This window comes from Dasypus novemcinctus, chromosome X, assembly GCF_030445035.2.
Source record: "Dasypus novemcinctus isolate mDasNov1 chromosome X, mDasNov1.1.hap2, whole genome shotgun sequence".
Classification (NCBI taxonomy): domain Eukaryota; kingdom Metazoa; phylum Chordata; class Mammalia; order Cingulata; family Dasypodidae; genus Dasypus; species Dasypus novemcinctus.
Genome location: NC_080704.1, coordinates 54,162,933 through 54,188,139, shown reverse-complemented (window position 1 = coordinate 54,188,139; position 25,207 = coordinate 54,162,933). Strand labels below are relative to the sequence as shown.

The following is a 25,207-nucleotide window of genomic DNA, read 5'->3' as shown; positions in this document are numbered from 1 at the left end:
GAAATCCAATATGCTCATATAAGCAAGATGAACCCAAAACCTGAAGGTAATAGCTATGGTAGTTCTACTTGATTTTTACTGTCTCCAAATGCTACCCTTTTCTTTACAAAGCTGAGAAGTATGGAGAAACCACTGAGTGAACAAAGGACAATTAAAAAATTTGTACAAGTAAAGAAAGGAGATAGCAATTGGCATGAGTAGATGTTGCAGTGAGGGTGGTAGGCATCAGCCTTTACATAGACAAGACCTCAGAGCATCTCTATCAAACAAGGGGAGGAGATATTGGGCCAAAATTCTACTGTGATTCTTAAAGGCACCTCTGTCATGTGTGTAGGAGCGGGAACAGGGCCCAAAGATGTACTTACCAAATCCAATGGATGTGTCATGATGATGGGAACGAGTGTTGTTGGGGGGGGGGGGAGAGGGGGGGTGGGGGGTGGGGTTGAATGGGACCTCACATATATATTTTTAATGTAATATTATTACAAAGTCAATAAAAAATAAAAAAATTAAAAAAAAAAAAAAAAAAAAAGAAGGCATAGTGAGTAGCAGCCGCCGAATTGGTAGGCAGTAGCTCTGGGGCGGGGGGTGCGCATCGTTGAGTCATACTGAAATCACACCAGCTGGCACTGCTCAGTAAAGCATTCACTTTGTCTGGCACTAACTGGCATGTGCAGCCTGCCATCATTACCGGCTTTTCTCATTATTTCCTTTCACTGTGACAAACATTTGTTCAACATCCTCTTTTTATGAGATATATTAATAGTTCTAGATTGTGGAGGATACAGACCAACCTCCCTCAAGGAGCTCACAGTCTACTGGGGATGGGAGTGGGGTGGGCAGGTGCACAGAGAGCTAACTTTCTCCCAAGAGAGATTGGTGCATTGCAGAAAGGAGATATGAAATAAATGTGGACAAGAAGAGGAGAGTTCAGGACCCACAAAGGGGGTAGCATTCAAACTGGGCTTGGAAGAAATGGAATTTCAGGAGGCAGCAGGTTGAAAAGGCCAAAAACATTGTTAAGTGGGCTTTTTCAGGGAAGGATAGCAGTCTGGTTTAAATGTAAGACACATGGAGTAAGGAAGAAAGAGGGTGCAGGTGAAAAGGAAAACTGCATCTATACTAGTGATGTCAACTTTTAGATTGCATCAGAATCACCTGGAGGACTTGTTAAAGCACAGCTTGCTGGGCCTGACTGTGGATTCTGGGGTTTGCCTGAGAATTTACATTTCTAATAAGCTCTCAGCTTATGCTACTGCTGCTGGTTTAAGGACCACAGTTTGAGAACCACTGCTCTATAGAGTCTACACCACGGAGAAGCTTCAATGCTGTGCCAAAGACTTTAAGCTTCATATTGTTGTAGAATTTGATACTAGGTTCAATTATTTGCATATAGAAAGGCGAGGACTCAGGAATGATTTTGAGAAGGAAAAATGGTTTATTGACGGCCAGCTGGACTCGGGAGCTTTCTGTTTTGAACCCGAGCCCCGAACAAGATTTCTGAGTTCTTTTTATACAGAGAGGAAAGGCCAAATGGTCCTTTTGTTTCAGTTCTCAATAGGCTTGAATTAGCATATATCTTCCACATCCTAGGTAAGCTTTTAGCATGGACTTCATACATTCTAGATAAGTTTCTCGCACATTTGGTTTCCATTTTCCCTGAATATTCAAAGTCTATAGAGTTTGCATTGATAAACTGTTTCCTGGGACTGGAGTCGTTGCCATGGTCACCAAGGGCAGGGCTGCAGCCCCCATCATCCCACACCCACAAGTCAGGACAGACAGCTTAGGTTGAGGTTATCTCTGAAGAGACAAAGAGCCTCCCACCCATAGCCCACATCAATATAGCTTAACTTAAAATATATTCACTACCTTCCTACTAAAAGGCTGAGAAGTATACAGTGCTGTTAAGGGATAGCTCCAGTAAAAAATTATTTTAAAATTCTGCTCCTCAGTTTGGAAGAAATATGGCTACCAAAAGGAACTCATTCCTTAAGGATGTGAAATATCTGAGTTTTCACTATCCTGTTGCTTACAATGTTTACTTAATAAAATAAAATATACATTATCTCCCTTTGGACCCCCAAATTTTCTTCTTTAAGACAACATCCCTTTGTAGACTTAAATTTGATCCATGTCATAGGTGACTTTTGGATGACCTAGATGCATATAAATATTTCACTAAGGCAGATTAACAGAAAACATTAACTTTGTTCTGTTTAAAAAATGTAACTTTTATCGAGTCACTGTTCTTTGCTGAATCATAGTGAAGCTCTCAGATGAATAAAATTGTGAAATTGGGAAAGGTGGAAAAATATACAGATGTAGTAGATACAACTTCTGCTTCTCTCATCTAATATACATGTATTCTTGCCCCTGGTGAATAAAAAGTTATTTTAGACATGCACTAAAGACTATGGATACAGTTTTTATTAAAAACAACTTATGAACCTCAAAGAATAAAGTTCTGATACATGCCACTACATAGATGAACCTTGAAGACATCATGTTTGGCCCCTGGGCCAAACCCTGCCCATGCCTCACAAGCTAAGAATGGCTTTTACAGACGAACATTTGCAATCTCTTTGACGATACAGAATACTACTTTGAAACCAAATTAAGTATGATATCCCCCAAAAGAATTTCCTTCTTTTTTATTACTAAATCTGTATCTCAACATTTTGTGCTCATTATTATTATACTATTGATTTCTGTCAATAAAAATTTGTAGAAAGTTTTTTCTTTTGTATAAGTACCTACATGATACTCTTGGTATTGCCTCTTTACACATAAAGCCTAAAATATTTAACATCTGTCCCTTTACCAAAAAAACTTAGCCAGCTCTTGATATGGAGCATGTTATATTGGCAATTCTCTGCTTGGCTTCCCCTTTTGCTAAGGAAGTGCTAAACTATTTTGTGTTTTGTTGTAAATTTACATTTGATGTTTTCACACTTAACTTGTTTCTCAAATTTATAACTGTGTATGTGGTGCTTGGGTAGTGTTTGGATCACAGAATTAGAGAGGTTATTATTTCTTATTTACCTTTTTTTAATTATATTTTTTGTCTCTATTTTTTTAATATTACATTAAAAAATATGTCCCCATATACCCCCCACCCCCCTCCTCCCACTCCTCCCCCCATAACAACAACCTCCTCCATCATCATGAGACATTCATTGCATTTGATGAATACATCTCTGAGCACCGCTGCACCTCATGGTCAATGGTCCACACCATAGCCCACACTCTCCCACAGTCCACCCAGTGGGCCATGGGAGGACATACAATGTCTGGTAACTGTCCCTGCAGCACCACCCAGGACAACTCCAAGTCCCGAAAATGCCCCCATATCTCATCTCTTCCTCCCATTCCCTACCCTCAGCAGCCACCATGGCCACTTTCTCCACACCAATGCCACATTTTCTTTGATTACTAATCACAATAGTTCATAAATAGAATATCAGTAAGTCCACTCTGATCCATATTCTATTCCTCCATCCTGTGGACCTTGGAATGGTTGTGTTCACTCCATATCTATATCAAGAGGGGGCTTAGATTCCACATGGATGCTGGATGCAATTCTCCTGCTTTCAGTTGTAGGCACTCTTGGCTCCCTGGTGTGGTGGTTGACCTTCTTCACCTCCATGTTAGCTGAGTGGGGTAAGTCTGATAAACCAGAGTGTAGGAGCTGAAGTCTGTTGAGGCTCAGTCCAGAGATTCAGGTGCCCTGGGTATATATTAAACCCCAGCACCAACTACAGTTCCGGTAAAAGTAGCAGGAGAGGCTTGTGGACAAAGATCACATCTGAGTCCAGCTCCATCACACAGAAACACAAACTCCAAAGTAGGGCCAACTGACATGGCACTGAACTCCATCTGCCATGACCATAGAACCTGTGCATCTCTGTAGCCCTCAGAAGAACCAATACTCGGGGTTATATCTACTTGATCTGTCTCTGGGACTCTGCTCAGGTGTCATAAGGGCAACCCTTCTGATAACCTCCTGGCTCTTTTTGGAGACTCATAGCCATATAAACTCATTTGTCCTTTCCATTTCCCCCTTTGATTACCTTTCTTTTTACTTTGTGTTACTAGCAGGAGAATTATTTAAGCAATACAAGAGTATTATTTGAAAATGTGGTATACAAAGTAGTGCAGTATTTTTCTAATTGCATTTGAGAATTTTTTTGCCAGAAAGCTCCAAATACGAAAAATTCATATTCCTTTAAGTTTCTTCTTTCTGAGTAAAACAACTTGGTTCTCTAAGCATAAAGGGATACTGTTAATTAACCCTGAGAGGCAGTAATGGATTTTGAGGTGTCATTGTCATTTGCAGTATAACTAGGAGATCTTCCTCTTTGGTCTCTGCAGGCCTCAGGGGAGCGATGGCATTTGCATTGGCCATCCGAGATACGGCATCCTATGCTCGCCAGATGATGTTCACAACCACTCTCCTCATTGTCTTCTTCACTGTCTGGATCATTGGCGGAGGCACAACGCCTATGTTGTCATGGCTTAATATAAGGTCAGTTTGAAACCAAGGCCAGTTTTGTGTTTAAATATGTCTCCTGCTACTGTACTTGAGAATGTTCAATATGCCCATGCAGGGTGTGCCACAGCTTATAAAGGTTTTACAGGTTTTTTGGTTTGGTTTGGTTAGTGATTAAAAATAAAAAATAAGTAAAATTTCAAAGTATTAAGTTTTCCAGGTGAAAAGAAATGTTGTTAAACTTTTTATGTCTACAAAAATACAAGGCATTAGAAACTCCTGGATCTTGCTGAAGTAGTGATATTAGGGCAGGAATTCAAAAAGGCTTAAAGATGCAGGAGAAAGAGTAGATCAAGCCCTTGATAACATCTACTATTTCATGTTCCTTTGAAATGAAACCTAAGGCATTAAAAATAAATAAGCTCACCAACCAGAAATAAACAGAGGGAATTAGAGTTTCTGTTGTAATATGAAAATATATGCACTGTTCTTCCTTGAGTGCAAAAAAAAAAAAATAGGTGACATTTCCTGTGTAACCCTTATCTGTTACAGTCTCATGAATGTTCTTTGCCTGTGGTTTTTGCAGTTGTGTCAGGATGGAGAGGACAGACGGGTTTGTCAAGGGCACTGACCTGAGTTTGATTTTTTCACAGCATTTGAATTCCACAAGTGTGCTTGTGAGCTCTAGTACCTTATGGTAAAGATGATATCGGAACAGAGATCAAGAGACATCCCCCCAGATTAATTCTGGCTCTGGTTTAAGACAAACCTCTCACTTTATGACCTCAGTTTTCCTCAACTTCAGTGAGGCAGTTGGGATCTCAGTGAAGGCACTTATCTACATTCCTTCAAAGTCCCTTTCAACTCTGAGCATTATGCTTGGTATCATTGGCAAGGCTCTGACCACCTCCTACAGTTTCAGGTCAGCAGAGTGTGAACATGATTGGGAACAAGAAGACTTTTGGGTAGTACAAAACTGTGTAGTGCGAAGATGCCCCAGTTTTGGATAGTGAAAGCCGTGACGAATAATTCTCTGAGAAGCCACAAGGTGGCAGCCTGGGGTATTTTGTGTGTTTTTTTCAGGTAATGCATTTTTCCTTTCTCTGCTGGTTTTTAGTTGTATTCCCAGAATTCTCCCAGACTGTAGAAAGCATGGGAAAGACAGCTGCAGAGCATACATAGCTTGGAGGAGAGACAACGAACAAGGATCTCCCCATCATCCTTGGGGTCAGGAGAAAGCTAGAATTTGAGAGAATAATTTCCTCCATTTGAGATTTCCATGTTAATGGTAGGGAGGAATTCCTGGGCTTGACTGCTATGAACTGCACTATTTCTGGGCTAGTGTGTCACAGCGTCTGATCCTGGAGGGTCTGCAGAGCCTACATGGGGGATTCTTGGTGACAGTCATAATAATTACTCACACTTGTAGGTGTTGTTCAAGGAGCTATGCATATATTAAGATAATCCTTATCATATTCCTATCAGGGAGCTACTACTGTTATCTCCATTTTAGAGACGGGAAACTGAGACACAGAGCAGTAACTTGCCCAAGGTCACATTGTTTTACCTGGATGAGCTGAGATTTGAACCAAGGCAGCCTTGCCACAGAGTCCACACCACACTTAACCGCTGTGCTGTACTGCTTGTAAGGGTTGTTGTGTTAGGGACTGATTTTATGTGGTAAAATTTGAAATGATTAGAATTTCAACTTCTTGGCATGAATTTCAAGGGTTGGATTAAGGAAAATAATCCATCTTTGGGAGAATAATCCTCAGGAGGAGCATTTGCAATCTCTTGGTTTTAACACGAGAAATAAGTTGGCACCATCTTGGCAAGAAAGGAGGCTTACCCTGTCCACAGCTGAGATTCTTTGTGTTTGGTGAACTCTGAGATTACTTCCTGCTCCTTTTTGTCTGGTCACCCAGTGGAAGACCTGGATGCTCAGAATCTGATTAAATCATGTGTGTTCCTCATGTTATAATTTATAAGTCCTTTCTTCACACATACCCCACCCCCAACATATACAGGGCCAAACAGTTTTCCGCTGAGTAGTGAGTTGACTTATGACATTTTGCACTCCATTTAACCCTTTTCAAAAAGTGGGCCGTTAGAACAGCTAGTCTTACCAGAGCTGAGAGAGTGGGCAGCTTTTCCTGAGGTACACAAGCTGCATAGGTCAAGACAAGGATGCCTGAACTAGGCTGGGAGTTGTTAGGAAGGAGAAAGCAGAGTATTTCTCTATAGCAGGTTATATTTCTGTTAAGCAGGTTATCAAAAGTGTCCATTCTAGGATTCATTTACTGATCCTTTGTTTTATGCCAGGCACTATTCTAAGTGCTTTCTATGTATTATATTGGTATTTTTCACAGCAAACCAATTATATATTCATACATATCCACTGTTATTCTCTTGTTATTACTCTTCTATGAATGAGGAAACCAAGACTTAAAGAGGAGATAACTCTTAAGCACCCTGTGACACTAGGCTAAGTTGCAAATTCTGCCTACTTTTTGATCTCCTCTTCAAATGACAATTTTGTAAGACTCTCTATAGAGTGATATATAAATCAGTCTTTTCTCTAGCAAAGGTGATCAAAATTTGTTACTTCTTATGGATATTTTGGAAAATTTTCTTTGAACCTCATTAATCTTTATTGGTAACGTCATGTAAATTTTTGGAATTGTCAAATTTTGGAAAACTTCTATCGAGTTTCTTTCATTTATGAGCCATAAGATTTCAGTGCATTCAAGTTTTCTTATGCATATAATTTTTAAAGTTTTTTATTTTGCAGTAAATTGTAGATTCACAGGAAGTTGCAAAAGTAGTATGGAAAGGTCCCACATACACTTTACTCAGTTTTCCCCAATGGTTACATCTTATAATACTGTAGTACAGTATCAAAAGTAGGAAACGGACATTGGTACAATGTGTTTGCATGGATCTGTGTCATTTAGTTACCCGTATAGATTTGTGTATCCACCACCACAATCAAAATACAGAACTATCCTGTTACCACAAATATCTTTCATCATGCTGTACCCTTTGTAGTCACACCTATCACTTTATCCCCACCATCCCTAACCCCTGTCAACTACTGAGTTGCTCTCCATCCCTATATTTTTGTCATTTTGTGAATGTTATACAGTATGTGACCTTTCAAGATTGATTCTCCCCACCCCTCAACTTAATGCCCTGGAGATCCATCTAGCTTGTTGTATCTTTAGTTTGTTCCTTTTTATTGTTGAATAGTATTGTATAGTATGGTTGTACCGCAGTTAGTTTAACCATTCCCCCATTGAAAAGAGTTTGGGTAATTTCCAGTTTTTGACTAGTGAATAGAAATGCTGTTAATATTCATGTACAAGTTTGTGTACAGAAAAGGGTTAAATGGAGTGCAAAATGTCATAAATACAAGTTGTCATGCCTCCAAGATAAAAGCTTAGGAGTGCAATCGCTGGATCATATTTTAGTTTTACAAGAAAGAGACTATTTTCCAACATAGTTGTACCATTGAAATCCTACCAGCAGTGTATGAAAGATCAAGTTTTCTCTGCATGCTCACCAACATTTGATGTTATCACAATTTTTTATTTTAGCAGTTCTAATAGGTGTATAATAATATCTCATCGTGGTCTTAATTCGCATTTTTCTCATGGTTAGTGATGTAGAACAGTTTTTCATGTTTATTTACCATTTATATAGTTTCTTTGGTGAAATCTCTGTTCAAGTCTTTTTCCAATTTTCTAACTGGATTGTTTTTTACTGTTGAGTTTTGAGAGTTCTTAATTCTAAATACTAGTCTTTTGTTGGATATGTGGTTTGCAAATATTTTCTCCTAAGTCTGTAGTCCATCTTTTCATCCTTTTTAACAAAGTCTTTCATAGGGCAGAAGTTTTAATTTTGATAAAGTGCAATTTATCATTTTTTCCTTTTATGGATTGTGCTTTTGGTGTCATGTCTAAGAACCCTTCACCAAGCATGAAGTCCTGAAGATTTTCTCCTATTTTATCTTCTAAAAGTCTATAGTTTTACACCTTACATTCAAATCTGTGATCCATTTTGAATTAATTTTCGTATAAGATGTGAGATTTGGGTAAAAGTTTTATTTTTTGCCTATGGCTCTCCAGTTATTCCTGCACAATTTGTTAAAAAGCCTATCCTTCCTCCATGAATTGCTTTCACTCGTTTGTCAAAAATCCATTGGCCATATCTATATGAGTTTATTTCTGGTTTCTCTGCTCTGCTCCATTGATTTGTGTGTCTTATCCTTCCACCAATATCACACTGACTAGATGACATTAGTTATATAGTAAGTCTTAGCATCAGGTAGAGTGATTTCTCCCACTTTATTCTTCTTTTTCAAAATTGTTGTAGCTATTCTAGTTCCTTTGCTTTTCCTGTAAATTTTAGAATAAGCTTGTCTATAGCTACAAAAAAAATCTTGCTAGGATTTTCATAGGAATTATATTAAACCTGTTTATCAGTTTGGAGAGAATTGACATCTTTACTATGTTGAATCTTCTCATCCATAAATGTGGGATGTTTCTCCAATATTTATGTCATCTTTGATTTCTTTCATCAGCATTTTATAATTTTTAGCTTACAAGTCCTGTACATGATTTGTTAGTTTTTTTCCCCCTTTATTAGAGAAGTTGTGGGCATGTTTTAAGACTTACAACTAAGTATTTTTTCTTTTTTTTTTACATTGTTATAAGTGATACTGTATTTTTATTTGGTTTCCACATGTTCATTGCTAGTATATAGAAATACAGTAGATTTTTGTACGTTGATCTAGTATCCTGCAACCTGTTGAACTCATTTATTAGTTCTCAGAGAGTTTTATTTGTGTGTGTAGGTTCTTTGAGATTTTTTATGTAGAATATCATATCATCTGCAAATAGGGACATTTTTATTTCTTCCTTTCCCAAACAGTGTGCCTTTTATTTCCTTTTCTTGCCTCATTGCTCTAAGATGTCCATGGCAATGTTGAATAAGAATGGTGAGATTGGACATTCTTGCCTTGTTCCTGATCTTAGCAGGAAAGCTTTCTTTCTTTGCAATTAAGGATGATATTAGCTGTATGATTTTTCTGCAGATGTTCATCATCAAGTTGAGGAAGTTCCCCTCTAATGATAGTTTTCTATGAGTTTTTAAAATCACAAACAGGGATTGAATTTTGTTCATTGCTTTTTATCCATCAATTGATATGATCATGATTTTTCTTGTTTAACCTGTTAATATGGTGAATTACATTGATTAATTTTTCAATATGGAACCAGTTTTGCCTCCCTGGAATAAACTCTGTTTGGTCGTGTCATACAGTTCTTTTTACATATTGCTGAATTCTGTCAGCTAATACTTTGTAAAGGATTTTCCTGTCTATGATAATAAGAGATATTGGCCTGTGGCTTTTTATTTTTTCAAAAAGATTTTTGTACTGCCTTTGTCTGTTTTTGGTATCAGGGCAATATTGGCCTTAGAAAATGAATTAGGACATGTTTCCTACTCTTCTATTTTCTGGAAGAGTTTGTGTATAAGGGTGTTGATTACTTTCTTTAAACATTTGGCAGAATTCTCTGTGAAACTATCTGGGCCTCAAGATTTCTTTTTTTAGGAGTTTTTAAAATTATGAAGTAAATTTCTTTAATAGTTATAGGGCTATTAAAATCTGCTTCATATTGAGTGACTTGTGGTAGTTTGTGAAACTGGTCCTTTTCATCTGAGCTATCAAATTTATGTGTGTAGTGATGTTTGTTGTATTTCCTTACTATCCTTTTGATGTCTGCAAGGTCTGTAGTGATACCTCTTATTTCATTGCAGATATTGGTAATTTGTGTCTTCTCTCTTTTTTTTGTCAGTCTTGCTAGAAGTTTGCCAGTTTTATTGATCTTTTCAAAGAACTAGCTTTTTGTTTAATTGATTTTGTTTTCAATTTCATTGATTTCTGCTCCTATCTTTATTTCCTTTCTTCTGTCCAATTCTAAATAGCACTGGATAGTGTGCCATGGGTAAAAAGTATAAATGGTGTCAGTTCATTGCATTTTCCCAGATATGTATAAATAGCCAGTATGTAAGTATAGAAACTGACATTTACAGAGACTGCATCAAAAGGAAATCCCTTTAAAAAGGATAATGAGTCTATTTTTTTTTCAGGCTTGTGGTTTGTGTTGTTAGTTCATGGCCACAGATCATTTAGCAACTCAGGTTCTTATTCTAAATTGATTCAGAAACCCCCTGAGGTTCAGTGTGGTGTTTTCTCTGTAACCTCAGTAGGATCAGTACCTACTTGCTCCTTATTTCTCCAGGCTGCTGATAGAGGCCTCGATGAGCTGTTTAATAGCTGCTTAGAAGCCAGAAGCTCAGAATGGGTCTTGGCATTCTACCATGAATAATTAGAAGTTAGCTGTGATTTTTTTTAAACCCATGGCTAGTTTTAAGTGTGCTTATGAAATAGAAATTTAATATTACCAAAAGTCCAAAGTCAGGCTACTCCTTTCCATAAATCCAACTTATCTTTATAAATTGGTGCGTTATATTGATATTTTAAAACATAATTGTAAACTTTGGCTCACCAGATGTCCCAAATCCCTCAAGATTGAATAGTGAACAAAAGTGAGGAGGGTGGGATATAACCACAGACCAAAGCAGATTTTTTATTGTGGTAATTATCTTGTGTTAACAGAGTAACTTGTAACATTGATATTTTTAAAAAACCAACAATGTAACAGCAAAATGATCAAATTATTTTGTTATAGCTTAAACTATATATTTTTCTTAGTCTCCTAAGTGTTGTTATGCACAATGGACTTACTTTTGGCAACTTAGAAAAATGATCATGGTATATTTTAGCAGATGAGTCTTGTATATGTCCAAAGCATATTTTAGTGGCATGGTGGTTGTCTTCTTGGAGACCCTAACTTCAAGTGACACACAAGTGAAGTGGTGGGGGTAGTGGAGCTGCACACACCCAGTCAGTCAAATGAACAGGTAACATTCCTACCCCAGAATGCAGTAATATAATCATCCAAGGACAAGTAAGAACACTCTGCTCGATATAATCATGTTCGACTGATAATTTACAATAAAATTCTTTGTAAGATAACATAAGGAATAATAATAAAGCTCTTTATAGTATTAGTATTTGAATATAGTGTAGTGATAGTATTTTAAACTGGATATTTTCAAAAAGTTTAAAGACGCCACCTTGTTATCAAAATATCCTATAAGGTGAAGAACTAGGGCCCTAGGGTCTAACAAGCCTGAGTTGGAAGTTTGGCTCCTCGCATTTTCTGACTTTGTGACCTTGGGCAACTTATTTAACCTCTCTACCCCTCAGTATCCTTAGTGGATAAATGAGGATGATAATGTATTATTACATTTAATCTCATATATGATATAAAGAATTATCTCATTAAATATACCATCTGGCACTTGGTAAGCACGCAGTACATTTTTAGCTGCTATATTATCATTACTATTCATAGTATAACTATTGCTGTTATTATTACTGTTACTCAAGAGACAATGAATCTTATATTAAAGGAATCTGGCTTGTTTTTCTGGTATTTGTTACAATTTTTCAATGTTGTAAGAATATATAGAGTCTGGTTTAAGTCACATTCTGAGCATGTAACTAATTAAAAGTACCATGTTAAGCATCATGTTCTCACTTGCATAGTTCAGGGGGCTGTTAGTAGCATGATGATTTGGGCATCATCTAGCACAATGTTTCTGAACTTCTTTTCCATTACTGCCCCCTTAAAAAGCATTTTTAAGGTATTTTTTTCTAATTGCCCAATGAAAGTTTAATATTACTGATATGCCATATATCTGCTTATGTACTGTAGCCCTTTGGAAAGCTATAAACCACTTGTAATGTCTAAGATATTTTTGTCCCCCAAGAACCAATTTTTATACCTTTGGGGACGATGTCATGCCCATTGAGAAAGTATGACCTAGCATGTTCTCAATCAAGGGAAATTTTACTCCCCATGGGACATTTGGCATTTTCTGGAGTCGTACATTTTCAGTTGTCCAAACTGCAGGTGGTGGGGAGGGTGCTACTGGCATCTTGTAGGTAGAGGCCAGGGATGCTGCTAAACATCCTGCAATAGACAGCCACATACAACAAAGAACAACCTGGTGCAAAATGTCACTAGTGCCAATGAACCCTGCTTTAGCATGATAGTAAAGTTCAAATGCACTCTGCATAACTCAGCAATTATTAAGGAAGGTGAAAATAGACCACATCAACTCTAAGGCCACAAGGTAAAGAGAGTAGCAGAAGTTGGGTTCCTGGCCTTTATGTTGAACCTGTGGACAATGTGGTTTACTTGTCTAGAGGCAAAAAAGGAGACCTTTGTCCTCAAAATTTGTTGTTATTTTCAGTACTATAGTGCTTTTTGCTCTTTTTCTAAAGCCACTTCAAGTGTGTCTTTAATAATAATTAACTTTCTGTTTTCTGTTGTTTGTATGGATGTACTTTGTTTTATAAAACATATGAATTCCTGAAAATTGTATAAATTCATATTCTATGAGTTGCATTTGTACTTTTGATTTAAATTCCATTGTATTTTGAGAGGCTTATCTTCACTTCTAATTGAACCTCATTGTACCTGGCTCCTAACATTGTTGCTTTAAATTTAAATTTAGCTGCCTTTCCGCTTCTCTGGGTTTGGACAATGGGGGATAGTTTAAGGGAGTGTATGGATTGATATTTAAAGTGAGATGGCCTATTCTTTGGTGGACATGGACCTGAGGAAGTCCCCAGAGCTCCTGGCTCCTCCATTGTCCCCATTACACTCACATTCCCTTCTTGTGCTGCCCAGAGTTGGCGTCGAGGAGCCCTCCGAAGAGGACCAGAACGAACACCGCTGGCAGTACTTCAGGTGACACAGGACATCCTCAGAAAAAATTAACCAGGCCTGGCTTTTCTCCTCTTTCTAACCTGAAATATTTCTCTTTATGCTGTTTGTTTCTTTCTTCCTTCCTGTGTGTATCCACCCCCCTACCCCTTTCAGCAAAAGGGCAAAAGTTTAGGTTAATTATAATCATTTTTTCCACCCTTTCTCTGGGTTGATTGATATGTTCCTGGGCTTCTGCTCCCTTTTCCCCTCATTTTGGACAATGCAGTTGTCAACACCAAAAATCTGAGTTGGGAAATGTTTCCTTCTTGGAAAGCTGAACTTTGTGTTAGAAGCAGCCCATTTTCAGAGGCACAAATCCTTTTTCCACAAAGTCCTGCTTATGGTTTAGTAAATTAGACTTTTAACTCATAAAGAGAACCAGAATTTCATATTTAAGCCATGATTGGGGTATGGCTTACATCATCTTAATTAAATAGCAACACTTTTTTAAAAATTATGTATTTGTACCTAAGGTAAATCAGAAAATTCAAAAAACAGATTTTTTAAGCAAAAGATAATGAAAGATTTCTCTGACGTAATTTGTTTCTCAATATCCATTCAGTTGTATGATATGATTATGCTTAAGAGTGATAATGTCAGGGCAGTCAGAGTAAAAAACTTTGTTTCTTCTCTCCTTTCTGTTTCTTTAATCAGCATGCTTTCTTTCTGATCGAATTCCCAGTGCTGGTAGAAAAATCAAATGCAAAACAGACTTAAACTTTGTTCTTGGCATTGCTAAAGTATTTCACTCACTGAGGGCAATGGTGAAAGCAGTGATACCTGTAATGGGGCATGGATCTGGGGATATCATCAGACCCCAGATATATACAGTAATGACACACATGAAACTAAGTGAAGCATAGAAGCTCTCTGAGTTCACATTTTTATCTACTATATAAAAAAAGACTCACACATGCAATTTAAAAAGTTCACTTTAGAGACCTGACTTCAGATACCAATTGAGTTGCAGAGGAAACCCTTCCTTTGAGGCATCCTGTTTTCAAGAAACAAAGTTCTTCAAGCAAGGTGTAAGTTACTACCCTTGCAACATGAGAGAATTCGGATTATGAGCTGATGTTCAAGGTTTGATATAAGGGTTTCTGTCTCGTATTTCTCAAATTATTCAGGAACTAGGATATTCAAATTTTAAAATATAACAAAGTAGAACACTTCTAAAATTTCTGAGATTTCATGGCCTTGTACATGGCTGTTAATCAGAATACACAAATTATTAAACCAAAAGGGAAATTACTAGTTATAAATATTCATTCCAGAAGGAACACATAGCTTAATTGGTTTATTTTCTCATTTGATATGGGATCCCCACATTTGTCTTATTCCTAATGAAAATAAGGATAATTCAGTTCATTCTAGAAAAGACTGTTGTGTGTGCTATGATGAGCTCAACCCTCATGTTTCAGGGGAATGCTAAAATATGATATAATAAAACAGCACAAAAAGTTCCAGATTTACATAGTATCCTGGATCAAAAGTATTATAGCAGGCCAGGAGAAAAATATATGTTGTATTAGTCAGCCAAAGGGGTGCTTTTGCAAAATACCAGAATTTGGTTGGTTTTTTAAAGGGTATTTATTTGGGGTAGGAGCTTACAGATACCAGGACATAAAGCATAAGTTACTTCCCTCACCAAAGTCTATTTCCACATGTTGGAACAAGATGGCTGCCGACGTCTGCCAGGGTTCAGGCTTCCTGGACTCCTCTGGGCTCAGCTCCTCTGTTTTCTCCACAAGGTCAGCTGTAGACCATCAGGTGAACAGCTCTGTCTCTTTCCAGGGGCTCCAGCTTAAGACTTCAGCATCAAACGCCGACATCAAAACTCCAACATCAAAAATCCTCAACTCTGTCCTTTGCCATGCCTTTTATCTGTGGGTCCCCACCCACCAAAGGGCAGAGACTCAATGCCGTAATGACATGACCCAATCAAAGCCCTACTCATAACTCAATCACAGACCAGATTACAAACACAATCCAATGTTTGTAATCTGGTACAGACCAGATTACAAACATAATCCAATGTCTATTTTTGGAATTCATAACCATATCAAACTGCTACACGTACTGTGGATAGTTTGTCAGAAACTAGGAATTTCAGAAATTTAGGGGGCCCCAAATGCTCCTGGGGCATTATAATTAAAATACTGTGCCTGGTCTTTATTGCTGCCTAACCCAACACCAAACACCCCTGTCCATTGCTTTATCTACTGTTTGCAGAGACCAGTTTGGTTCTGGGCTCTGCCCTAAAGTTGGTGCCATCTGTAGGGAGCCACAGGGCTCAGTGTTATCCTTGGGGATTTGTCCAAGAGGTCTTTGACCCTGCCATTAAAATAATTATTAAATCACTGTACAGTAAACCACCTTGAATGGGTAAAGAAATCACAGAGCACATCCATTTATGTCTAACAGCCCTGGTCTGTTTTCTTTTTGCATTTAAAAAATGATTGCAAGATGGGAAACAGGTGTTTTCTTTTTCGGGAATCTCTTATTCAGCACTTAAAATAGGAGCGGGAACCTCCAAGAGGCCCCAAGGGGCCCTCCCACATTCCTTGCTCCTGTGGGAGGGCCCAGGGAGTCTTCTTAGGCTTTGTGCTGTCATAAGTATGAGCTGCATCTCAGACAAGTGGCTGACAGCAGGTGAATGCTGCGAAGGTCTGTATTTCAAATGGCAGAATTTTTGGGACTTGGAGTTGTCCTGAATGATATTGCAGGGACAGATGTAGGACATTATATATCCTGCCATAACCCGCTGAATGGACTGGGGGAGAGTGTAAACTACAATGTAAACTATAATCCATGCTGTGTAGCAGTGCTTCAAAATGTATTCATGAAAGGCAGTGAATATACCACACTAATAAAAAGTTATTGATGTGGGAGGAGTGAGGGGTGTGGGGAATGGGGTATATTGGAACCTCTTATATTTTTAATGTAAAATTTTGTGTGATCCGTGTATCTTTTTATTTAAAAAAAGATAAAGACTATTTCATCTTTTTAAAAAAAGCAAGGAAGGGAAATGTTGGGTAGGACTGTCCTCAGCATTACGGATGTCCATGGGATGAACACAACCAGATCTGAAGATGACTGCATGGGTTGGAATTTGATTAACTATTTATCCCAGTTAACTAGCATTTCCCCCCTGCCTTTCAGTTTTATGAGAAGGAGAAGCTCAAAAAAACATTCCAGGACTTACCTGGAAAAGAACACTGTGCAATTATGAGAATCAGTTAGGTTTCTCTTAACCTATTATAGCACCCTGTGTCCATGAATCTTTACAATTTGTGGTTTCAGATCCTGAATCTGGGAGAAAATAAATAAATTCTGTTTAACAAGAATTGAAATATATTTTGTGGAACAAGAACCACTTGTAAAGATTCAGTTTTGACGATTTTCATGTAAGTCCTGGTAACTTCAGGCACTCCTTCATGTAAGGGTTGGATTAAGACCAGAGATCTGACCCTGGGCTCATGTGGCCAGGCCAGAATTCAAAACAACTAAGGCAAAACATTGGAATAACTTGACAAACTCACTAAATCAGGGTTACCCTAACCCCATCCCAAACTCATGATGTTTGCTATTTGCTCTGGGAGATCCTGAGACTAAGTCTAGATCACCTCTAATAGAACTTTCTGCAATGATGGCAGTGTCCAGTACATGTGCCCATCAAGTACTTGAAATGTGGCTAGTCTGATCAAGGAACTGAATTTTACATTTCAGTTAGTTTTATTTAAAATTTCTACTTAAATAGCCACATGTGGCTAGTGACTGCTGAACTGGACTGCAGATGCTAGAAAGTACTAATTGCAGCCATGTTTCTCTGACATCACTTTTTTCTCTTCTAGAAAATTAACTGTCTACTAACTTTGGTCCTTCTCATTAATAACACCCCAAATTCCTGTTGGGATCCTGTAGAGATACAACCTGTAAATATTCAGTAAAACTTTGCTTGAACTTAGACAATGGAGACATTCCTCACTTCACTAATACATAAAATAAGTAAATAAAATCCCTGTGAATGCTCTTCTTCACAGATGACTGTCATCTTATAAACATGAAAGGAATGATAGAATTAGAAAATATTGGATTCCTAGCTATCGATCTATCCTATGAATGCTGACAAAACCATTATAGAGAGGATTTTTCTATATATATAATATGCATTGAGACTCTAAAAACAGGTGAGGGCTAAATATCAACAGCTAGGAATCCAATATGTAATCTCTCCTGTACCATTTTGATTCTTTGGGGGCCCTGGAACTCTGGTGTGACTTTCCAGTTTCTCTACTGATTTCCTTGGGCACCTTGGGTTAGTGCTTGACAAGCCTAGAATAACAGTGAGTAGAGGTTGGCTTTGAGGGGTTGGGTACATCTGTGTTGTTCTATCTATTCTTTTTTCTTTTAGTCTCTTTTCTCAAGAAATACCCTGGGCATCATAGATAGAGGACAGGGAGGAAGAAAAGGAAAAGTGAGGTACAAACATACAGGGGCTATGTACATCCAGTGTCTGCCCTGGGTACCAGATTGCAAGTAACACCCCTGTCTTAGCCCATTCAGCACCTCTCCTCATGGTCAAATCAGACCTAACCTGCTGAAACCTATATTCTTGTTGCTCCTCTTATGATATTGTCCATTTCCATACTCATCCATTTCAGAGTAAATGAGGGAAGACAGCTTTCCTGGCATTTTTGTTTTCTCCCCTGTTGCCCCATGTGTCCATGTCACAATTCTCTGCTTCAGAATGAGGAAGGTATGGGGATAAGGAGTTAATAGTGGAAATTGTTATAAGTGAATTTTGTCACTTTGTTTTCCTTTCTGTCTTCAGTTGTTGATCTCAAACATGTGAGTTCTCAGGTGCTTTTACCATGGGAGGGTGCAAGCAGAATTATAGACAGGTCAGGACTCTCGTTAATGATATGCATGTTGAAGTATTTAGGGAAAGTGTAGTGGTGTCTGCAACTTAATTTGAAATACATCTAAAGACTAAGATGGATGATAGATGCCTTCATTTGCCAGTGCTGCTATCACAGATATCACAAACTGGTTTTGGTTTAACAACTGGAATTTATTGCAGTGCTTACAGTTTTGAGGTAGAAGTCATCCAGAATCAAGCAAGGCTTGCTTTCTCCCCCAATACTATAGTGTTCTGGTGCTGGCTGCCAGTAATCATTGGGGTTCCTCCATCACATGGTGATCAGTGGCCTGTCTGGCTTCTGTGACTTCCAGGTTCTCTTTATAAGGCCTTCAGTAATCCAGATTAAAACCCACTCTCATTCAGTTAGGCCACTCCTTAACTAAGAATAACATCTACAAGAGGTCCTATTTACATGGTTTCACACCCACAGGGATGTGGATTAAGATGAAGAACATGTTTTGCTGGAGTATATAACTCAGTCTGCTGCAACAGAGAAATGGACAGGTATGCAATAAAGAAAATATAGTAAACTGTCAATGGCAGACTCTACGTGGTAGATATCCAGGTGTTCACTATCAATTCTTTCATCTTTTCCCTGCATATATGAAAGTTTCATAATAACATGTTAGGAAAATAAAAGGCTAGTTAGGGAGGAAGTGAGGAAGCAGCAGAGAGGAAAAGGCCCAGTGCAGTGGGCCCCATATTGTGATAATGGTACAGGAAGGCAGATGGACAGTTGCCCATGAGTGCCATTTTCCAGAGAACTTGCTTAGTGTACAAGCACTGGAAATTGCCCCTCCTGCCCTCTGGGGTCTAATGTTGGTATAGGACCTCTTTTTCATGATTCTTGCATGACAGCCTTCCTCTCCTTTTAGATAACCACACTCCTTCTGCTTTGGGAAGATGGTCAGCATCTTGGCTCCATTCAGTCACCAGGACTGCCATGGTTCAAGCTAATCTTTTCTGTTTTTCTCCTTGTCTTTCTCACTGGTGGTTTACAGAGTTGGTGTTGACCCAGATCAAGACCCACCACCCAACAACGACAGCTTCCAAGTCTTACAAGGGGTAAGTCAGAAGAGATGCTTCTTCCCAGGGAAGACATTATGAAAAGTAGCTGAAATTTACTGAGCATTTACTGCACGCCAGACACTTTACATGGATTCCCTTAGGATCTTGACAATACCCTTATTAAGTAGGTACTGATATCCCCATTATACAGATTAGGAACTAAAGTTGGAGAGTTTGAGTCATCTAAGATCAGAGAATTAGAAAGTGATGGAGCCAGGATTTGGTCCCAGAGTATGTGTTCTTAAACAGCATATCAAGGGGGTAGGCTGACCAGAAAGAATGTTTAAGCTAAGTCCCTGGCTCCCTACTTTTCAGGAATGGACATATTGGTGATTTGCTGACTGTAACAGTTTCTGAGTCTCTTAGTGTTGCCCTGGTAGGGGAAGGAGAGGGATATGATTTGACAGTCCAGAAAATCTGAGCAAGAGAGGAGAGACATTGATGGTGGCAAGCACTCCAGGGACTGGGATATTCAACAGCTGTTCAGTTCTGCTCCAGCCCGGAAATGGAAGAGCAGCAGCAGCCTACACCCCTTTAGGGTTGAAGGTCATAATACTGCTTACAATAAAGATTTGGGCAGGATGGTTGTGGCAGCAGTGAGAGCCTGGGGCCGAGTGCTAGGAAGAGAGACTGTAGAGACAGTGAATGGCAGAGGACTGTGCCAGCATCTGGGAGGGGCCTGCTGAGGCCCTACTAGTCTGAGAGCAGGGGTAGAAAGAGTTCCTGCTGCTGCTAAGAGCATCAGCCTCATGTCAGAGAGAGGAGGATGCTGGCCCTTAGTTTTGCCATCTGCTCCGGTTACCACTGTTGCATAAAAAACTGCCCCAAATGCAGGGGAATAAAACCACAAATATTTTATTTTATTCATGGATTCTTTGGGTCAGGAATTCAGAAAGGGCACAGTAAGGTCAGCTTGTTTTTGCTCCATAAAGTCCAGGGCCTCAAGTGGGAAAACTCCAAGGCTTGGGGCAACTTGATGGCTGGGGACTCGAATCAACCAAAGGCTTGTTCCCTCCTATGTCTGGTGCCAGGTCTGAGAGGACTCAAAGACTAGGAATGACAGCTATAATGCTTCCACATGGCTTCTCCATGTGGCCTGGCTCAGAGGGGGAGCTCAGATGGGAGGAGTGAGAGATGACGTAGTATAGCCCTTACCTTTCTTGAGGACATGCGTACATTTTCTGCAAAGGCATGTAGAGTGTTTCTTTTTCTTCCAGTTAGTTTTGAAGCGCAATTATGGTTGCACTTAATCCTAAATCCAGTCAGCATATTTCAGATATCCTAGGACCTACCAAATGACTCCATCTACCAAATCAAATTTAACAAGTCTCCCAAAATGTGGTGCTGTGTGGGACCCAGGGAGTGTTCCTATAGCTTTTTCTGATTTCTTTCTCTTTGGGGGAGTTCACAGTCTGATAAGGCATTTATGTCCATTCTAGCTCCCAACATAAAGGACACAAAGCCATGGTATCTGAAAGTTGAGGACATTTTGGACAGATTTTTCAATGAGCTTAATGGGCTATTTGGTGCCTTTTTGATGGTACTCCAGAAGGCATTTGAGATTTATGTTTCAACTGGCATTTGTGCCAACTAGGAACATATGGTTTCAATGACAAGTTCATTTTGAAAACTTGCTGCCTGCCTCTAGTTTGATTAAGGACTTTAGAAAACAAGGATTCAATAATCAGGCACCTAGCAGCTAATTTAGACTAACAGTTTGAGAGATCCTGCTACTCACCTGGAGAAAATCTGGGTGAAAAGCGTGATGGATGTCTTTATTTCATTGGAAGGAAAATAATGACTGTTAGGATATGGCTGCCATATTGCAGGCATTCTTCATAGAACTGTGGTTAGTCAAGATTAAGTTTGTAAGAAAAATAGACTAGTTCAAGTGGGATCGCCCAGGTTTGGAAAGAAACCATCTTGACAGTTCCAGAGTAGTAAAAACATCCCTGGCCCTTTTGCTGCTTTCTATTTTCCATTGCTCCTGACTTCATACTCAAGCATCTGGAAAGGAAATAAATGAAATTAAATAAATGAATGCTTTGCTTGGTTTTGTGTAACTGAACTTACTATACATCATAAAGACTACACCCTGGAAACACTGTAATTAGAGTTAGTAACAAGCATGCTGTCACTTTTCCATGGAGATGTTTGAGAAAGCAGCAGGTCCAGAATGCTGTAGGTTCGGGCATTTAGTCCATGTGGTGACAGCTAAAATAGGGCCAATCCTAGGTGGAGTGAGCCTCAGAAACTTCCCTGAATGTACCTGAAGCAGTAGATGGCCCACGAAGGCTGTCTGGGCACTGCGCTCATTTGGCATTGTGAATGGGGATGACAGTGATTTCTGCTATACTCCTAATTGTGCCCCATGTGCCAACCCCACCTGCAAGGTGTGTCACAGCTTCCCCGAACCGCCTTTCTTCCAAGCTCCAGACACAGTCATTCAGAGGCGCCCTCAAAGTCAGTTCCGCTGACATTTTGAAAGATTGCTGTCAGCTTGGGGGCGAGGTGAAAGGCAAACTCCAAGCTTATTTCCCCATGACACCCTCTTAGAAATGACTCATGTCCTATGCAGAAAGGGTCCTATTTCTCTAAATCCTCCTGCCCCTAGCCTTCTCTTTCCACTGAACCACTAAAGGCTGAGCTGAGGGCAGCCAGTGGTTACAAGAAACAGTGAAACAGAAATAAATGGGCTTCTCATTTTTGGGTGAAACCCTGGTTTCATCCCTGAAATGGATCCAGGTCCCACTCTCAGTGATGTCATGAAACTGAAATCAGAGGTAGGGAGAAAGTCCAGATGTTTGTTCCCCATTAGAAAAGAAAGGGCGGTTCTCCTTACCTCATATTCTAAATGATCTTCCTAAAAGCAAACCATCCAACGAACAACTGATATTTGAAGGGAAAGCATCTCTGATAATGAGCATGATTTCCCTCATTGGTTCTAGAAGCCCGAGATTATAAACAGCCATGGCTTCAGAGCTACAGACTCTTAGCTCTCGTTTGGGAGAAGAAAAGGAGCTGTTGGCTCCAAGGTTTGGCTTTATATGAGGGAAGCATAAGAATATTGTGGGCAGACTTCAGCTTCATGTCCCTGGCAAGTTTGACTCATTAGAACAAAACAAAACCAAAAAACTCAGTTACTTTGTTTCTCTGGAGTTCTTGGTGACTTTGCAACCAAAACAAAAACAAATCCAGCTGGAAGCAAGCTGCCCTGCCCCATGGGTGGCCTCCCTCCCCATTAAAGGGGGACGTTTCATGTCAGACACAGCTGAGATTTATGTTGTCCGGATATGCAGGCACATCACTGACTTCCTTCCCAAAGTTTACAGAAAAGCACTCATTGACGAAGGCTGCCTTTGGAGCAGCATGAATCTGATTTATCCCGGATTTATCATATGTGCAGGCAGACATCATGTTTTCAATGTGGGACAAAGTCACAAGCAGGATATTAACGGAATGTGGAGGGAAGGAAACCACTGTGTGTGTGTGTGTGTGTGTGTGTGTGTGTAGGGAAAACTAGAAAATCAACTGTTTCTAAATGTATTGACAAATGACTTTCTGGGCAAATCGGATTTGCTCCTGTTCCTGGGTACTCTACCAGTTTTCTTCCAGGCTGAAATGTGATACCAGTCACCTAAATCTTTAACTTCAAACAATTACTGAGGCACTTTTCCTCAAATTACTGCTCCCTGACCTCCTCCCACACACACCAAGCTTTTTCTTTTTATTCTTGTGAATGCTCTCATTGGCTCCTGATTTCCCTTTCTGCTATTCTTTTTTTCTCTTAGAAGCTCAGAGTTAATATTATATTCTCTCACTTGACAAATATGTATTGAGTACCTATTATGCAGCAGACATTATTTCAGGCTCTGGGAATACATATGCAAACAAGACAAAGGAACTGCCATCCTTTAGGGCTCAGTGAAAATGTAATGAAGGTAAAGGGTGGAGAGCAGAGATGGCAGAGATGAGGTTGTGGATGGCCCTGTCTGCTCTACCACCAAAGAGTCTAGACCAGCTGCCAGGGCATCCCCTCGAAGCTTGTTAGAAATGCCAATTCTCAGGCCCTACCCAGATCTGCTGAATCAGAATCTGCATTTTAACAAGATTCCCAGGGATTGTGTGCACTTTACAGCTTGAGAATGGGCTGGGCAGTGTGGAACTCTGGGAAGAGCATTAAGCAGTGAAGGAAATGATCATTGTATCGCCGTCAGAGACCAGATTCCCTGTCTCTAAACCCTGTTATTAACCCCTGCTGAAAAACCCCAGGCCCCATCGTCCTGATGACATGAAAAAGAGCCTAGATCCAACTCCATCATTTATTGACTCTTCTGCTTGGTATTAGATTCCTCTTGCTGCTATAACAAATACCAAATTGAGTGGCTTAAAACAACACATTTATCGTCTTACAGTTGTGGAGGTCAGAAGTCTGGTGGACTGGGCTATGCCTCTGCTTTAAGCCTCTCAAGGTCAAAATCAAGGCATAAGGTGGGCTCTGGGGATGAACCTGCTTCCAGGCTCATTCAAGTTGTTGGCAGAATTCAGTAGGACTGAGGTCCCTGTTTTCTTGCTGGTTATCAGCCAGGGGTCACTCACAGCTCCTAGAGGCCACCTGCATTTTCTAGTTCATGGTCCCCTTAAGCTTCAAAGCTAGCAGCAGCTCAAGTTCCTTTCAGGCTTTGAATCTCTCCTGCCTCTTTCTTCTTCTTTCTTAAGGGTCCATGTGATTACATGGGACCCCACCTGGACAACCTTAATTCTACTTGCAAAGCCCCTTTGTCAGGTAAGGTGACATATTCCTTGGTTCCAGCGATTAGGACATGGACATGTTTTAGGGACCCTTATTTTGCCCTCTATCCTTGAAAAAAAAAGCTGCTTTCATTATTGTAAGCTGTAAGAGTAATGATCTTAACTTTAGTATAGATATGAACTTTTAACATTATATAAGAATGGAATGAAATATGACTGTACCTAGAGATCATTATTCATTCTAGAAAAATTACTTCAAAAATAGGACCTTCTGCCATTCCTTAGTTCTCTTATCTGCTTTATTTTTCTTGATCACATTTGGCAGTATGTATGTATTTGTCTATATGTCAGCAGGAGGACAGTGTCCTCCTACTGAATCTCATTCCTCTTTGTGTTTTCAGCATTCAGCATGGTGCCCAGCACATAATTAAGTGCTTATTGAATGCAGAAGAAATAGATACTCCTTGTTCTATGCTCAAAAAGTGGTAATAAGCAGAGTTGGTGGCATTGAGTTCCTTGAAGGTGCCTCTCTAATTTTTATTATTTTATTTTTTATTTTTTGAGGCTTTCTATTAATAACGTCAGTAAAATGTTTTAAAATCCCTCATGTAAAAAGTCCCACAAGATGGTCAAATAGCATTAATAGAATGCGATTTTTTTTCAATGAACACATGCTCGAAATCACAGCTTCAGTCTTCGGAAACTGAACTGAATTTATAACATGAGCTCTTACCATGTATCAGGCAGGAACTGTGCTAAATATTTTTTAAGTGTCTTATTTAAGCAGCACAAGAAAGTCACTTGGCTAATAACGATAGTCAATATTTGTTGAGTGTTTACCATGTATCAGTCACTGTTCTAAGCACTTTAAGTGTAAAAATTCATTAACGTTTCATGATGCCCCTATGAAGTGGGTCATTATTAATATGTCCTTTTTTTTTAAAAGATTTATTTATTTATTTAATTCACCCTCTCCCCCCGGTTGTCTGTTCTCTGTGTCTATTTGATGCGTCTTGTTTCTTTGCTTCTGTTGTCATCAGCGGCACGGGAAGTGTGGGCGGTGCC

At 39.3% G+C, this 25,207-nt stretch overlaps 1 protein-coding gene across 2 annotated transcripts in view; it reads left to right on the top strand.

Moving 5' to 3' along the window:
- SLC9A7 (solute carrier family 9 member A7) overlaps positions 1-25,207 on the top strand; it is a 145,021-nt gene that overhangs the window by 98,475 nt on the left and 21,339 nt on the right. The window contains exons 12-14 of one of the 2 annotated variants that reach the window (XM_004483955.5): positions 4,375-4,528; positions 13,321-13,380; positions 19,324-19,387. In XM_004483955.5, coding sequence (XP_004484012.1) covers positions 4,375-4,528; positions 13,321-13,380; positions 19,324-19,387 — 278 coding nt within the window. The remainder of the gene's footprint in view (positions 1-4,374; positions 4,529-13,320; positions 13,381-19,323; positions 19,388-25,207) is intronic. The other variant, XM_058291848.2, reaches the window with a different exon arrangement.